The 16,923-nt window shown below is 41.8% G+C and overlaps 1 protein-coding gene across 8 annotated transcripts in view; it reads right to left on the bottom strand.

The window, feature by feature from the left end:
* Positions 1-2,685: 2,685 nt before the first annotated feature.
* The window catches only part of ACTN1 (actinin alpha 1), a 137,882-nt gene continuing 123,644 nt past the window's right edge, over positions 2,686-16,923 (bottom strand). For 2 of the 8 annotated variants that reach the window (XM_074955533.1, XM_074955532.1), the window contains exons 17-21: positions 16,498-16,677; positions 14,018-14,164; positions 11,186-11,251; positions 8,833-8,991; positions 2,687-3,205 (exon numbers count right to left, since the gene is read on the bottom strand). In XM_074955533.1, coding sequence (XP_074811634.1) covers positions 3,047-3,205; positions 8,833-8,991; positions 11,186-11,251; positions 14,018-14,164; positions 16,498-16,677 — 711 coding nt within the window. In that variant the 3' untranslated portion in view covers positions 2,687-3,046. Of the gene's footprint in view, positions 3,206-8,832; positions 8,992-11,185; positions 11,252-11,812; positions 11,894-14,017; positions 14,165-16,497; positions 16,678-16,923 lie in introns of all 8 variants that reach the window. The other 6 variants (XM_074955534.1, XM_074955535.1, XM_074955537.1 and 3 more) reach the window with 5 other exon arrangements.

Below are 16,923 nucleotides of genomic sequence, written 5' to 3' on the forward strand. Positions count from 1 at the left end.
GGCACCGAAGTATATTTGTGGATCAGGGCCAAACTGCTTTGCCCCTAATGCACAATATCTGAAACGGGGGTGTATCACCAGATGCAGTTTCGAAGAACAGGGAACCAGACATGCAAGCTCTGGCCAGACTACCCAAGGCCAGCCACCTAAGCTGAAAGGGGAGCCCAAGATACAGTAGATGCAGCTAAGATTTTAAATTCAAACCACCTACCACTGTTGCCGATATGAGGCTGTTTTTAACTACACAGAACCAGGGCACCCATGAGAATGTTGTTAACATCTTAACCCAGAGGATGCAGTGTTGTAGGGTGATTAGTGTACACAACTGAGTCAGGACTCATGTATAACAGCTACCAGTCTAAAACTGCCACTGATGTGCTGAGTGAGCTTGGGAAAAATCACCGAACCTCTCTCTGCGTAAGACAGGGATATTACTACTTTTCTGCTTCACAGGGTGTTGTGAAACAGTGTAGAGTGTCTAGCACAATGGAGTCATGGTCTGTAGGCACTACTGTAAAACAGAATAAATAATTAACATTTGTGAAGTACATTGAGATCAGAGTAAGAGTGGACATTGCTAAGTACTATTAGCAATTTCCCCCCAAAAGGGTCATTCTAAATCCAAAGAGCCCCCGGCTCCATTTTAGGTACAGTAAACTAGTCTGGTTTGGGACATATAGCCAACTCAATCATACCATGTACATAAAAAGACTGAATAGCCATGAAAAGTTAAAATCTCTTCCCAAAATTCGCAGTGGAAAAAGGAGGAAGGGCTCCTTTTTCCCCCTACATCCAGGAGTCAAGAGTCCCCAGAGCATGTATGCTTTCTTTTTCTAGCATTTTTTTAATTTGAAGCAAAAATCAAGTTAGTAGGAACTGCACTGCATGTCCTTTACAAGAACATTTCCTTTTCCTGCAAAGCATAGCAGTTACATGCTGTGAATTGCAAGTCATATAGATGAGCTTGCCAGGGAAGAAGAAGATGATCCAGCTACAAGTTTTAAAAAATTACTGGTGTATTATATAGGGTCCTGCAAAGTTTTAAGTAGGGAGAAGTATGGTCTAATTGTTTAAAGCGCAGGCCTGGCAGTTAGGAGACCTTGATTCTAATCCAGTTCTGACAGTGACTTGCTGTGCAACATGGGGTAAGTCACATAACCTCTCTGTGCCCCTCAGCTGCTCAAGATGAACTGTGCTGAGTACAGTTTGGTCTTGTAACTAAACTGTGTTCAGCTGTACCCTTTGGTGACACGTTACCACCTCTGGTAGGCCGGAGGAAGGGACAACAGGCAGTTTAAGAATTTTTTAAGCACGTCAGCAGAATTTGTTCTCCCCTTTCCCAGATACTGCAGGCAGGTTTTGTCAGGTTGGGATTACATGACAGCCCAGTGATTTCTACTACAGGTCACACACTATATTAAGAATAAGAAAATAAATTTGTATTCAGTTGAAGGATTTAAAAAAAAAAAAAGTCTATTCTTGCTCAGAAACCAGCCTAACCCCAGGAAATCAGAACTGACTCTGCCTGGGCAACAGCACTGAAAGTAGCAGGTGTTCCTTGTCACTTTGTGAATTAATTTTGCACTCCTGCAATCTATTAGTCTAAGAACAAACTGGCTGAAAGTGCTAGAGTCCCTGACATCTGATCATGGTGAAAAAGACATGTGAAGAAATCTTTACTGGAGAAAACTCCTTCATTTCCATTAAGGTTGCAGAAGGGATGAAGACTAGGGAAGGTTAAAGGTTACCTGCAAAGTGAGGAGGGATAGGAAGGGTTTAAATGCCCTTTTTTGCTTTCTTATGATAATTAAAGAAGGCCTGTAGAGAGTTTTGTCAGTGGGCAGTTGGTTTGTTTAAACATGTTAGAAACATGAAAAACACTACGGTGATTGAAGTGATAACATCACAAATACTAAGATATACTTACTGTTAAGCTTTGACAGGAGGAGGAATGTTAATCAGACCATTTAAAACTTTGGGTTTATTTAACTCCAGACACACATTCTGAGCTGGTCTTGTAGCAATAAAAAAAAAAGATGCTATTTTGCAGTGATAAGACTTCTCATTTGAAGCTGTTTGTAAGTATCTACCAGCTACGTAAATTTCATCATCATTCAACACAAAGGAAAAGCTTCTAAGGAAATGGAGTTAAACATTTAACCTCAGGTATTATGAAGATTTTTTTTTAAAAGCTATCAAATTGATTTTGAAAGAATCTACTTGTGTTCAGGGTTTTGATTAAATGGAATTAAACAAATCCACTAGACAAATGAAGGAAGTCTAGATTTGTTATCACAAGAAATTTTTAATATGGTTTGTGACAAGCAATATATCAAAGTTACCAACTCTCAAGCTTCATATTCTGAAACCAGACAACTCTCAGCAACAACAAAAAGTTGTGCACTGAAACATAGGAGGCATATTGAAAATTTTTAATTAAATATGAAAACATGAGCTGTGTACATTATTTTTTCCCTAGAAAACACAGCAATTTCAAAAGTTTATCATAAAATATTTTCATGAAATGAGTGAACCAGCAAACACATGCACTTGCGTGTCTGACCCCCCCTTCCCCATCCCAAGATAAACATGATAAAAAGACATATGCAAATGGAAAAGTTAACAGTACAGGTGGCTTCCTTTTTTTCCCCCCCCCCTTTCTATTTAATTTTTGTAAAGGAGAATGGAATGTAACACTGTGCTCAATTTCCTATGTCACAACACAAAACATTTGGTGCAATATTTTTAAATTTTCTCTTTGTTTTAATTTGATGGAGAAAAATACCTGTTTTTCTATAATAAAATATGTCTATTTTTAAATGTAACTTTTTTTTTTTGCAGAAAATAATTTTGTAAACTGTCATTTCAAGGGCAAGGTAGACGGTCATTTCAGTGTCCCCCCTTATAAACATGATCTGTTATCTGAAGCAAAAACGGAGACACAAAATAAAAGAAGGCGCAGCAGAAGCTGCTTTGCATACAGAAAGAAGAGTGCGCTTGGACGGGAGAGAGGGTGGGAAATATGTTGTGTGGAGAAAGGAAGAGGTTAAAGGTCACTTTCGCCATAGAGCGCTGTGGAGAAGGACATATAGTCCAGGGCACCAGGTACAGCATCAGGCCCACTGTATGGTGCCATCCTAGCAATGCAATATTCAGCTTGATCAGGAGGCAGTTCCCGTCGTAATTCATCCACAGTGATGTAGTTCTGCGAAAACAACAAGAGACAAGTAATTATTTCCAGCAAGTGGTGCTACTTAGAAAGTACTCTACAAATCAGTCCTGATGCTCAGGGGTGCAGTGGGGCAACTGTGCTACAGTTTAAGACAGTAAATTAAGAATACTGTATCCCATTGAAGGCACACTGGGCATGCAGGAAGGCAGAATGCAATACTCTAGTTGGAATTTGGCCAGGGACCAGCAATGGAGCAAGAGATTATATTGGGAGAAAAGCCCTGGAAGGCCCGGAGTGGTTGTGTGGGAGAGAAGGGAGGTTGTCAGTGTCAGACTGCCTGCTGTCTTGCTGATGGTGTGGTTCTTGTTTAAGGTGAATGGGAAGAAGCAGAAATTGTTCGTTACCTCCAGTCCCTCGTTAACAAGCACTGAAAAGATGAGTGCTGTATTGCGCCCTAGAAGTTGATTTTAAGGCTTCAAAATGTGGCCTCAATGACTCATTCTCCAGAGAAACATGGCATCCACAAGGCAACGAATTAGTTCCTACTGGTGCTGGTAAATTATATCAGCACAGGCAGCAGACAACATTGTCTACCAAAGAATTTTTATTTTTTTCATAGTTTTCTCCCTCCACTCTCCTTGCTTTTCCTACGCCCCACTATTCCTATGGATATTTCTCAAAAGGAAGTAAACCTCCAGCTAGGTTTGGCTATTGGAAATGTAAACACACTGAAGCTAGTCTGGCCCATCACCAATTCACATTCTGGATAGAAGATATCAGTTCGTTGAACGTGAGCTAAGCAGGGAGCTTCCGTTTCCTGCTGCTTCCCTGAACCCACTTGAGGAGAACAGGCAGTCGACTGAAGTAGTAGGAGCCAGTTAGGCCCTTAAGTTCTCTGTAGCTAACTGACTCATGGACAATTTTATTTAGAAGCATCTAAAAGATATTTAGATGTCAGAGGTTTTCTGTCCTTTGACTTCCCAATTCGTTCATTAAGTGTTCTGCTTTTATGTTCATGAATGGAGTTTGAGGGAGGATTACCTTCTTAGTGCAATGTGAATCAAAAAGTATTTTAGTATAACTTTTAAAACAAATTAATATTGATAATTATCCTTTTTTGGAACTACACAGTAATCAAGTTTAAATTTAATACTCTATCGCAAAACTACAGATAATGTTATTTACATCGTAATTTTCATCCTGTGGAAATAATTAGGAATTTACTACACAACTGTTGAGACAGGAGATATACCCTGATCACAGAGAATGTGTAATAAAAGATGGATGAAATAGGAGGTTTATACATAGAGATTATAGTTAAATCATTAACGAAACATGAAAAATGTACTCAAACTAGGATAATTCATTAAAATCTGAGATTTCAGTTCACATGGTATTCCAATATTTTTACTACATATTGTCATATTTCAAAACAGATCACCAAAATTATTAGAAATTATTGGCATATATTAAGATTAAATTTATTTCATTAGCTAATTTAAGGAATTGCCAGTGATTTTATGCAAGAAAAAGAAAAATTTATGATTTGTTGGTACATTCATTCCACTGATTAACCAAATCTAGAGAAGTTATAATCTATCCTGGTTCTGGGAGTCAGGGCTGGCCTTACCAGGAGGCAAACTGAGGGGGCTGCCTCAGGTGCCAGACTGTGGAGGGGTGCTGCTAGGACCCAGAGTGTAGAAAATTGTGTCTGCTGCTGGTGCATATGGATTCTCCCTGCTCTAGATGCACGGAGATCGTGGAGTGCTGTGCTGGAGGAAGGAGGGCACAAGAGACATAACAGGCAGGCAGGAGAAAAGGTGAGAGGGAACAACAGAAAGCAGCTGGAGTTGTAGGGAGAGAGAGGAGGAGGAGCCTCTTATGTACCTCTCTAGCACCTCCAGGAGCCTGGACTGATTAACACCAGCTTCTCAGGGAGTTTCCTGTTTCCTGCTGCTTCTCTGAACCCACTTGAGGAGAAAAGGCAATCGACTGAAGTAGTAGGAGCCAGTTAGGCCCTTAAGACGCCGATATCTTCCCTCAGTCAGGCCCTGCTACCAGCCTGCTTATTTGTCCCCTTCAACTGAGTGTTGAGAGCCACTATAGCTGGCACAGAACAGCAATCATGAGTGAAAGAAGAAAACGCCCCTCTGGGGCAGCATTCAGAAAAAGAGAAAGCAAAGGAAGCTTTTCTATCTAAGCAGGAAGGAGCTTTCCTGAGATACATGGACACAAATGTTCATGGTGAACCTTCTGGCCCCGGTGAGGATGTGAGTAGTGAGGAGATGCCGGATCTTCCAGTTAGTCAGAGTGCAGGTGACCTGGCAACTACTGCAGCATCCATATCTTCATCTCAAATGGATCTAACCATGCACATTCCTGAAGAAAAGTGTAGATCAGAGAAGAGTGTGGTGGAGGCGCAAGAAACAGCTGCTGCTGAGTTTAGTTCCTTAAGTCTAGATGATCCAGGACTGTGGACCCACTTGAGCAGTAGCCTGAGGGACTTCCTTGTACTGCATAGGCCACAGCAAGTGAAAAACTTCTATTTTCATTGTCTTTGGGGAACATGAAGTCTCCATCCAACACATTACTGACGTGAAATCTCCAATGGTGACACAGTGGAGAGGCCATGGCTTATGTGCTCAAAAACCCAGAATGCTGCATACAGTTTTTGTTGCAAACTCTTCCAGTCTCATGTTCCAGCAACACTGGGGTCTACAGGAACAAAGGACTGGAAAAATCTGGCTAGAAATCTGGCATGCCATGAGAAGGCAGCAAATCACCAGAGAGCATTCCATAGGTGGAAAGAGCTTGAGATGAGACTAAGGTTAAAGGCCACCATAGATGATCAGCACCAAGAGAAGATTGCATCAGAGTCTTTATTGGCAAAATGTTCTGAAAAGGCTCATTGCCATTGTGAGAATGCTTGCTACCCAAAACCTAGCACTGCGTGGCACTTCGGATCAGCTGTATGTGCCAAACAATGGAAACTTCCTTAAAATTATGGAGCTGATGGCTGAGTTTGATGCTGTACTCCAGGAGCATCTAAGAAGAGTCACCACCCAAGAAATGTACACACACCACTACCTTAGAAAAACAATTCAAAATGAGATTACAGAGTTACTGGCAACAAAAGTCAAACAGAAGATTGTGGCAGATCTGAAATCAGCAAGATATTGCTCTGTTATTCTGGACTGCACACCTGACATCAGTTATACGGAACAAATGACTTTAATGGTGCGTTTTGTGACAACAAAAGAACCTAGTGAAAATGTCCCTACAATGGGTGACTGTCAGAGCATTTTCTAGAATTTATTGGCATTGATGATACTACAGGAGCTAGTTTGACAAATGTGCTTCTTAAAAAGCTGGAAGATATGGGAATTGCGATAGCTGACATGAGAGGTCAGGGCTACAATAATGGTGCCAACATGAGAGGAAAGAACAGAGGAGTGCAGACACGGATGCGAGAGTTAAACCCTCAAGCTTTTTGTGTCCCATGCAGTTCTCATTCATTGAACTTGGTGGTCAGTGATGCAGCATCAGCTTCTAGTGAGGCTGCTGAATTTTTTAAACGCAATTCAAAGAATCTATGTATTTCCCTCTGAATCAACTCATCGATGGCAAATTTTGAAGCAACATCTGGGAACATCCTTCTGACACTGAAACCACTGAGTGCCACATGATGGGAAAGTCGAGTGGAGGCGATAAAGCCTATCAAACACCAAATTGGGAAGATAGAGGATGTCCTAGTTGCCAATACGGAGGACAATGCTATGACAGGAACTGTTCATGGGAGAACAGTGGCAGAAGGAAATGGAATCACCAGAAACATACATAACTTCACATTTCTGTGTGGCTTAGTGTTGTGGCATGACATACTGTTTGAAATAAATGTTGTGAGCAAGAGACACCAAGGTGTTGACCTTGATCTATCTGGAGCAATGGAAGAACTGGACAAAGCAAAGTCATACCTACAGTCTTTCCGGTCAGATGAGGGATTTCAAAACGTTCTGAAGAGTGCACAGAAGTTGGCAGAGGAACTTCACACTGAAGCTATTTTCCCACCCATTCAAGAATACAAGAGTCACTGAAGAAGACGTCATTTTGATTATGAGGCACGGGATAATCCCATAAGAGACCCCAAACAACAATTCCAAGTTGAATTCTTTAACCAAGTGCTAGATTGTGCAATACAGTCAGTTGAAGAACGTATCATGCAGCTCAAGGAACACAGCAGTATATTTGGGATGTTGTATGATATTCCAAAACGCCTCACTGTACCTGAAGAAGACCTACACCAGCAATGCAGGGCTCTAGAGACACTGTTGACACATGATGACATGCGTGATATTGATGCGAGTGATTTAGGTGATGAACTGAAAGCCCTTTCAAGATACATTTTAGCAGGATCAACTCCAAAGGCTGTTCTGGAATATATGTGTACAAATAAGATGACCGCCCTCTTTCCAAATGCTTTTGTTGCTCTGTGCATACTTCTAACACTTCCTGTAACAGCTGCCAGTGGAGAATGCAGCTTCTCCAAGCTGAAGTTAATAAACACACATCTACTCTCCACAAGGACACAGGAGAGGCTGGTCGGCCTTGCAACCATCTCAACAGAGCATGAGCTGGCCCAGACTGTGGACCTTCAGCAGGAAGCAGTTCCAATCTTTGCAACCAAGAAGGCACGGAAAGCACCACTTTGATTATTCAAACAGATAAAAATGCCAGTGTTTACTATGCAGACAAGAAAACTTTCAACACCAAATGTAACTTAAGTGTTACTTAAAATTTTTGAACAAGGCATTTTAAGTTGTTAGTTCTCCTTTATTGGGTTAGGTAGCAGAGCAGTACCATGAGAGGAGTAGAATAGGAATATCAGGAAGAAGGCAGAATTGGGACCTTTCGAAGTTTTGGCCCAAGTCAGGGGGCATGGGGGCGTCATTTGAGCTCCCCGCCTCAGGTGCCAAAATGTGAGAGTTTTCCTGTCTATCATATAGTATTTGTAATAATATGGTTAAAAGGTAGATATTTGAAAATCATTTGTTAACTGATCGAGGTTATCCTCAAATCAATGAAAATCTGATACTGATTACGTAAGACATACACTTACACGTCATTGTAAATTGTCACGTGAAAAAACTACTTGAACTTGTAGATGTCCAGTAATTCAGCTTTTTCAAGATTAATCAAAACACAATTGATCAGTACTGTGTTTATTGAATTTAATCATGCACTTTAGTATCATGGCTCCAAACTGTTTAAGTTAAGATAAGGAAATTGCGCTGCTAATTTGTAGTGATTGTGTGTGTATAAGAAACATCAGCTGACATTAGTGATTGATACTGGTTCCTTTTCTGTCCATGACTTCCAACTTTTGTAGAAATGTGTTTTACTTCAAGGTAGTAAACATTTTTGGCTCCAAGAGACACTTTTGTGTTGAAATATTAGCTACATTGGTTTCTTGTTTAATATTTACTTTGTGCATTAGAGTTGGTCGGGAAGCAGAGATTTACACATGACTGCGGAGTGTTTCATTGTTCACCTCTGAGGAATTATACTGCCTGTCTCTTCACATCAGTTCGGCCACTCCTGAGCCAGAGTTTTCTTTTTTATGTAAAAGTAGCATTAGTTTCCCTTCGAAAGTCTAAACTCACCTTGTCTCCAGCCAGAATCTTGAAGGAAGCCATGACCTGGTCAGCAGTATCAGTATCTGCTGTTTCCCGGGACATGAAGTCGATAAAGGCCTGGAATGTCACTACACCCAAGCGGTTGGGATCTACAATGCTCATGATGCGGGCAAACTCTGCTTCTCCCTAGATAACAAGAGAGTCAGCAACAGGTCAACAGACTATTGATCAGAATGAAAATCCAGTTCGCACAAATGATGGCATCTAGGAGGTGAAATAATGAGACTGGAATGTTTCTAAATGATCCCAATCTCATAGCAAAGAAAATAAAGCTTCAAATCAATCTCACAAACACATTCACCAACAAGTTCTCCTAGCTGATCTTTTTTAAAAAATGTTCATTTTCCCCTTGGAGTTAGGTATTTTCAACAATGCTCTGGAACAATGCCATCCTAGTCCCACAAAACTGCTACCCTACATTAGCTGTCAAACCAGAACAGAGCAGTAGTCTTTCTAGTTTAGTATGATGTCTCCAACAGCGGCTAATAGTATGGATGCTTCAAGATATAAAGGTCCTTATAATGCACAGAATGATGCAATTCTGTATAACAGGGCCCTCTGAAAATCAGATAATTTATTTAGGAACCGAAACATGGATTCAGAACCTAATTCTGGGCAGCCAGATTTGAAATTGGCCTTAGTCTTTAATTTCTTCTCTGGAATCTCTTACTTCCCTTTTACTTCTCATCATACCTGTTGCCCTTCTCTAGGATCTTAATAGTTTTAAGCTCATCCTTACCAAAAAGGCATCAGAAATCAGAGACTTATATGCTTTGGAGAGGCCTGACAGAGCAGCACCCCCGGGTAGTGCCTTTAGACCCATGGGTTCTTTCACTGTATATTGTTTTGACATGGAAGCTAAGACCTTATGCTTCTTAATTTTCTCTGTTGTTCTTAAGAGCATCTATTCTGATCTCTTGTACCATTTTTCCCCCCTGTATGAGGATGAAGGGGTAGATCCCAATCTCTGTCTGGGAGCAAGAGTGAAACCTTCAGGCAACTCAGTGCAAATCAACATGAAATAGTAACATACCCGATCTTTAAAGCATTTGGTCAAAGGTTAACTGATGTGGCCTTGTACACCAGACTAAAGGAGTTTGTATTTATACTGGGCTGAGAAGTAGGTTACACTGGAAGATTGCTTTGCCTAACATTTGCGGCAGCAAGGTTATTAAGGGCATTATTTAAACTTCTTGTGTGATTCTCTTCTCCTCTTAGAGAAGATTAGTACCAATAGGTTTTGCCTGCAGAAGTTCTCCCCATTATGATTCTTCTGTCAACAAAGTCAGCCTAATGCTGTGTTGTCCTGAACACTGTAATCTATTTACTATGGAAAAAGCTATGAGAACGCTACAAACAGGACTCTAGCCTGCATGAACAGGCAGCAGGGGACTGGAATAAAGGAGTATTTCACTGATCATAGTGGGAAGGGATAAGACAGGAGAGGAAAGGGAGACAGCTACCAGGAACGCATTCTAATTGCACTGTTTCTAGTCTAAATATCTTTCGTTGGTTGGAAAAAGCTGATCTCAGTAATGTTATCAATGGAGATTAAGATTTATATCTGCTGAAAGACTTGCTTCCACATTACCACTGAAAGCTTTACAAAGGGATATCAGGATCCTAGAGTCATAACTGGCCTTAGGAAGAAGCTTGAAGCAAATACCCTTGTAGCACACCCAGGTGTGTGGGGGGGTGGACACAGTTTACGGACTGTCCATTCTAGTCTCACTTTTGGGCACCAGAAGCTTAAAGCCTGAATTTTAGTTGGATTTATTTATTTATAAGTGCTACAGTATTTTACAGAGTGTGTACACACACGTACATACGTACGTACACGGACATGCACGTTGAGAATTTAGCAAAAACACTTCCCGTATAAACAGTTTTGTTTCAATATTTATTGGTAACAACAGCATTCACTCATTCATCAGGCTGTCATGAAGACTTCCATTGGAATCCCACTGTTACTTATTGCTGGAGAGGTTACATGTTGCTGTATGTAAACAGTGAACACACCAACATGAGCTGGTTCTTGCTTCTTCCAGTTTATAAGCCATGCAGTTTTCCAAATCAGTTCTCACTCTACACAGATCAGAACTGGACATAACCCTCCCATTCTTCCCTCCAGCTAGAGCTGTAAGATGAAGATTTAAATGCACACATACACACAATCATTTCAACATTTAGTTTCCATTTCTGAGAGTCCTAGGAATTAAGGTAGCTTTTACCTTGACTCATTACAAATGTGTGCCCTTCCCCTCTGCAGAAGTTCATATGAATCATTGTGAACATGAGTGACAGAAGGGCTCTACGTTACCATATTGTAACCCATGGAGATAAGGCAGGCTCTGAAATCTTCAGAATCCATCATGCCAGTCTTCTTCTACAGGGAGTGATGCAAGGATAGAAGAAACCAAGAGAGAGAAAATGGAAACCAGTCGAGGAAGAGATGAACCCACAGGAGATATTACAAAGAATGGATTTGGGAAAAAGGGACAGGAATTATTGGACAATGAAAAACAATACAATAAAGGTGGTTTGAAAAACCATGAAGCAGTGATGATTCAGTTGGAATGATTCAGTTGGAAATCAAATAGTTTTTATATAGGACACGAATATTAAAAAAAACAATGAAGCATGAAGATATCAAATGAGACAAATACACAAAGAGAAGACGACAGGGAAATTTAAGTGAAACAAGTAAATGGAATAGGTAGATATAAAAAGAATTCTCCCAAGACAATAAATGAAGGTAATTAAAAGGGGCAGATATGAAAATTCATTAAGTAAAAGAGCAAACGTGGGATGGAACAGAGATACATGAACAGTAAAACATGAGAACAACAATGACAGAAGGATTAAAACAAAAAAAGAAAAGAAAGGAGAAAACTGTTATTTCCTTATAGTTCAACTTCTCGCTGCATTCACCACTAGCATTCAGTACCTGTGCATCGTTTCCAATATCGTAACCCAAGCTGATGAGGCAGGCTTTGAATTCCTCAGGGCCAAGTGTGCCGGAGTGATCCTGGTTATGCGGTGTGCCAGGCAACAGGACATGCAGTGCCAGCAGGGTGGTAGTGTGGGGCAGGTAAAAGAGAGGTAAAGAGGAGATCAAGGGCAGGTGAAAAGACAACAAACAGATGCACCATGCAGTGGGTGAGGAGAGGAGAGAGGTAGAGAAAGAATGACATGCAGATAAAAAGACAGGGAAGAAAAATAAAAAGTGCACAAAGTTAGATACCACAATGACATTTCAGGATGTGCTAAAAATGCTCTCAAAACAGTAGCTTCTTAGAGAACTTGATCACATCTTGACAGCGTTTGAACAAGAATTGTTAACACTAGCAAGCTTTAAAATCTACTTTTTCCAGATCAGTCTCTGACATAGCTATTCTTTTACCCAGTAATGCCAGAAGTCCTGCATTTCAACAGTAACCCAGAGTGCAGGGAAGCAGACAGACACAGTGGGTAGCAAACACTATCACCTTACTGTTCTTGCTGTCAAAAGTCAGATACCCCAATAAAGTGGTAGGCTAGGGTAGGTATGCCTGGCAATGATTCCGTGAAGCTTAGCTGGTGGAGTATCTTGTGTGCTCCTGAACAGTCCTGGCATTCCAAGAACACATCAGGAAAAAACAGCTGAAGCTCAGGGAAGCGCTGCCACCCCTATATTTCTGAGCTCTGTATATGAAAGCAGAGTTGTGACTGGCTGAGTTCTCTGAAGTGCGCCCCTGACTTTATATAGCAGCTATCTTTGCTATTACGCAGAGGGATCTACCAACGATGGATACAGTATTCATTTATCACACTCCCCTTCCTCTGTGTTTTGAGAGGACCTCATGGTAAACGTGAACTTCCTCACAAGAGAGCCTATTGGAGGCCAGCCACAAAGCCCAGCAGAACATTTCACCACAGCTGCACTCCTTTTAGCTCAGCATCACTAAACACTGTGGGGTGGGAAGTGTTCATCACCAAGGTTTACACACAAAATTGAGAATCCCAATTTGAAAAGCAGAACTTAGCTGCAGGGCAGCACTGAGGGCTTCCTGCCTGCAGTCCTCATCATTTTGACATGCCACACTGGCAGGAGAAGGAAACTCAGGGTAGGTATGCAGGGCCAGCTTCAGCTGACTCCCTCTTTAAAAAAAAAAGTCAATTTTTTTCAGTTTGGTGTTTACAATCAGTATTAAAGCTTCCCAACAGAAGAAATAATTGAGGATGAGGCAACCATATTTTCCCTGTTACCACTGTAACCTCCCTCTCTTGCATCTCAGATGTAAATGGAAGGCCTGTTTACGTGGATGGAAAGCTAGGATGTACACGGTACACTTGGGAACACTAGAAAGGAGGGTCATTATCTGAATGCACCTTCAACAACGTGAGAGGAGTCAGCATGGCCATTATTTGGTCATCTGGAGATGGCTTCTCCTTGAAATTAGACTGCAGTAATGGGGTTTTATCTTGCGACCACTCAGAAACTGAAGCTAGCACAGAATGCTGTCACAGGCTTAGCAAGTGTCAGGCGCATACGTATACACCATTGCTCTGGGATCTGTATTGGTTGCCAGTAGGTCTATGGGTGGCATTCAAGGTGTTAACGTGGAACCTACAGAACCCTAAATGGTTTTGGGAGTGCCTCTCTCTGGGTGACAGTGTGGCTGTTCAGATTCATGGAAGCACGCCAGCTGATCTCCCCTAGATGTAAATGAGAGAGCTGTTGGCAGGATGATGGTTGAATTTATCGTGGGCTTATTTTATAATTGTATTTGCTGTTGGCTCTGCATTTATTTATGTTTTGTTATACTGTATGTAGCACTTAAGTGAGGGACCTCCAGAGGAGAGGGGATGGGTGCCTATAGTCTATTTTCTAAATATGTTGGCTGACTTTCCCGTGTCTTAGCTCAGTCAGGAAACTTGCATTCCAGACAAACTTCCTGTTTCGGCATGACAAACAGACTAGCCTAATGTGGACAGGATTACCTGACAATCTCCACAGGGCTGGCAGCTCATGAGGCCTGGTCCTCTAAGCACAAGAATGAAAGGTCTACTCTGTGGCTAACTCTACTGCAGGGGCTGTTTGGTTTCTAATGCTATGCCACGCCTATGAAGAAGCAGGTGGCCCACTGAGCTGCAGGGGGCACAGACTTACCCTGTCAAAATGGTTAAAGGAGGCCCGGAATTCATTCATCTGCTCCTGGCTGATTCCTTTGGCATCACGGGTCAGAATCTGATTTTCCACTTCATTGATGGTTCTAGCAATTGTTGTAAGCAACTGCTCCCATCCCACTCGGATATGCTGAAGAAGAAAGGACAAGACTTTTCTTTTAAAAAGTGGCACCTTCTGCATCTGGAGCCCTTGGTTCGACTGTGTTAATCATTACAAATGAAGTGATCCTGATGGTCATGGCCTGGGAAATCCACTTGCTCAGAAAAATCTCTCTCACTCTGGGCAAGTGCCATCAATTTCTTCAAAATCTGAACCTTCATTTAAAAAAAAAATAAAAGGTCAGATTCTCATCTAAACTAAGGCATTACATTAGCTTTAAGGTCACTTTACTCTGCCAGAGTTGTGTACAGCGGCCTTAGAGTAAATGAGAATCAAGTCCAAAGTTTTTAGCTCTCAGTCATGCAGAAAACTTTCAAATGTGAACTGAGTGTAAAGTGATGCACAGATGTCTTCCTAGGCCTGACACCCACTTCTCCAGTACCTCTATTATAGCACAGATTTTCACCAGATACAGTAATGAGAAGTGACCAGAATCTGTTGCCAAAGTGAAACTGACAGGAATCTGGTTAGTTTTAGCGTGCTGTTGCTTGGGAGAGTTTCCAGCAGCAGCACTGAAACTATTAACTAGGAAGAAGGAGCAAAAAGAATGGAGTCTGTGAAAGGCATGGAGTAGCAGACACACCTCACCATCCCCATATTCTTGCAGCACCCAGCAGGATGTAGAGGGGGAAGCAGAGAGAGAAAACTTCTCTTTTGAGATGATAGGGGCACTTAGCCAATTGCAGGGATCTGAGTCACTGTTCCTGGTTGGGGCCTCTAGGCACTGGTGCACCTTGGTCCCCCCTACTCTTTGCCTGTGGCAGATAATAGTCTAGCCTTCCAGGAGGCTTAATGCTTTGGTCTAATTTTGGTTGTTGGGTTCAGTGTGTGGATGCTGGGTGGTGCGGATGGCCTGTGATACACAGGCCACCAGACTAGATGATGTGGTGGATTCTGGCCTTAAACCCCATGACTCTAAATTTATGAACATCTACTAGCCAGAGATTGATACAGAAGATTAAGGCCCTCACTGCCCCCAAATAGAGTCCAGGGATCGTACCCTGGTATGGATCCCAGCAGTCTGGCAAATGGTGTGGCACTCATCTGTGCATTGGCCCTGAACAGTGGACCCCACATGTTTCATATCAGGCTTCGGCTACTAAATACATGTAGTCCTCTGGCTGTTAAGTATCTGGCACAATTTCCCAGGTCTATATATGGGTGGGTAGATTTGGAAGGAGAAGACTGATAGAATAAGTACAGAATAGCTATAAAGAGAGGAATAGGAGAGAGACACAATACAGGGGAGGAGGCAGAGAACTTAACAGAGAGAGAAAGGGAAATTAGGAAACACTCTGAAGACAGCTCAAGCAAAGATGCACCATAAATAATTATAGCAAAGTGAAAAGAAGCCAGGAAAGGAAAGTCAATGCTAAAGAGAGAAATTTAGTGAGTAGAGCTGGTTGAATAGTATTTGGGGAATTTCTCCCGTATGTGTCAAACAATTTATTCAAAAATACTTTGTGGAACTCAGCTAGCTCTATAGCTGGTCAAATACTCGTCAGCTAATACCAGTGAAGTTAATTGCATAATATATTCAGGTGTATTCTTTTTTCTGTTATTTGTCCAGCCCTAGTAGTAAGTAACTTTTTAAAAAAAAATCATCAGCTGGGGAGTTGATTTGCAATGTTACAATGAAATATGGAGCACAAGAACAATACACAGCTGTCTTATTCCTTGAAACTCTAGGGAGCATTACTTGGGGTGGAGGTCAGAGAGGGGACTGCCTGTATGTTGCATTCTCTCCCCTCACATATTGTATGTCTTGTCAATTTAGATGTTAAATTGTTTGAGGCAAGAGTCTCTTACTATATTTGTATAGACCCTAACACAGCAAGGTCCTGTTCCTGGTTGTGGTCTCTAGGCATTACCATAGTACAAATAATGCATAACATATCCACACCACCACTATCACCAGTATCTTCACCCTGGCTATTAGCATTAGGCATCCAGCTATCAAGTAGTCAGCTAATAAGTCTCAGGTAAACATTCGAGATGCATTGGCGTTCTTAACTGGTCCCCATCTACCACCTGCTGAAGCCGCAACTACTCAGGGAGGACTCAGAACTGGATTAGCATATAGAGCTGCAGGTCTGAACTGAGGTGCCCTGGCAGGGCTCTGTGGGTGAAGCAGGGCTGTTAGTTCCTCACTTTCATGAGTGAAAAGTTTAGCCAAGCATTTTGGAAAAGAATCTGGGTGATATGGGGATGCTCATCTTAACTACATCTGGCCAACACAGCTTAGGTTGTTTTGTATGCTGGGGCTAAAACACAACAGGCTGAAGGCTTCTCCAGGCATTTACCTCCATGGTGTAATTGGTGTGCTTGTTATCAAAGATGAGTGCCTCCTGAATCTGCTGGTGGTCTCCCTCCAGCTGGTCAATCTTTGGTTTGTAATTAATAATGCTCTTCTCATACTGCCGGAGATGGCTGAGCTGGTCCTCCAGGGTCCCATGCATCTCTATGGAAATGCGGCCGATCTCCTGCATAAACAAACCCAAGGGAGTTGGGCCCATTAGAGGGACAAGCCTAAACACACACAGTATCTACCTGTTCCCTGTATGGGACAAAATACTTCAAGAAGAAGTCATATAGACTATACAGACCACGGCTTTAAAGAGAGGAGATAAACATATGAGGTCAGACCCCCATATGTTACAAAACCACTGTAGCTCTACTGAAGTCAGTGGAACTACACCAGTTGACATCAGCTGAAGTTCTGGCTTTTA

The sequence above is a fragment of the Natator depressus genome, chromosome 6 (assembly GCF_965152275.1).
Source record: "Natator depressus isolate rNatDep1 chromosome 6, rNatDep2.hap1, whole genome shotgun sequence".
NCBI lineage: Eukaryota > Metazoa > Chordata > Testudines > Cheloniidae > Natator > Natator depressus.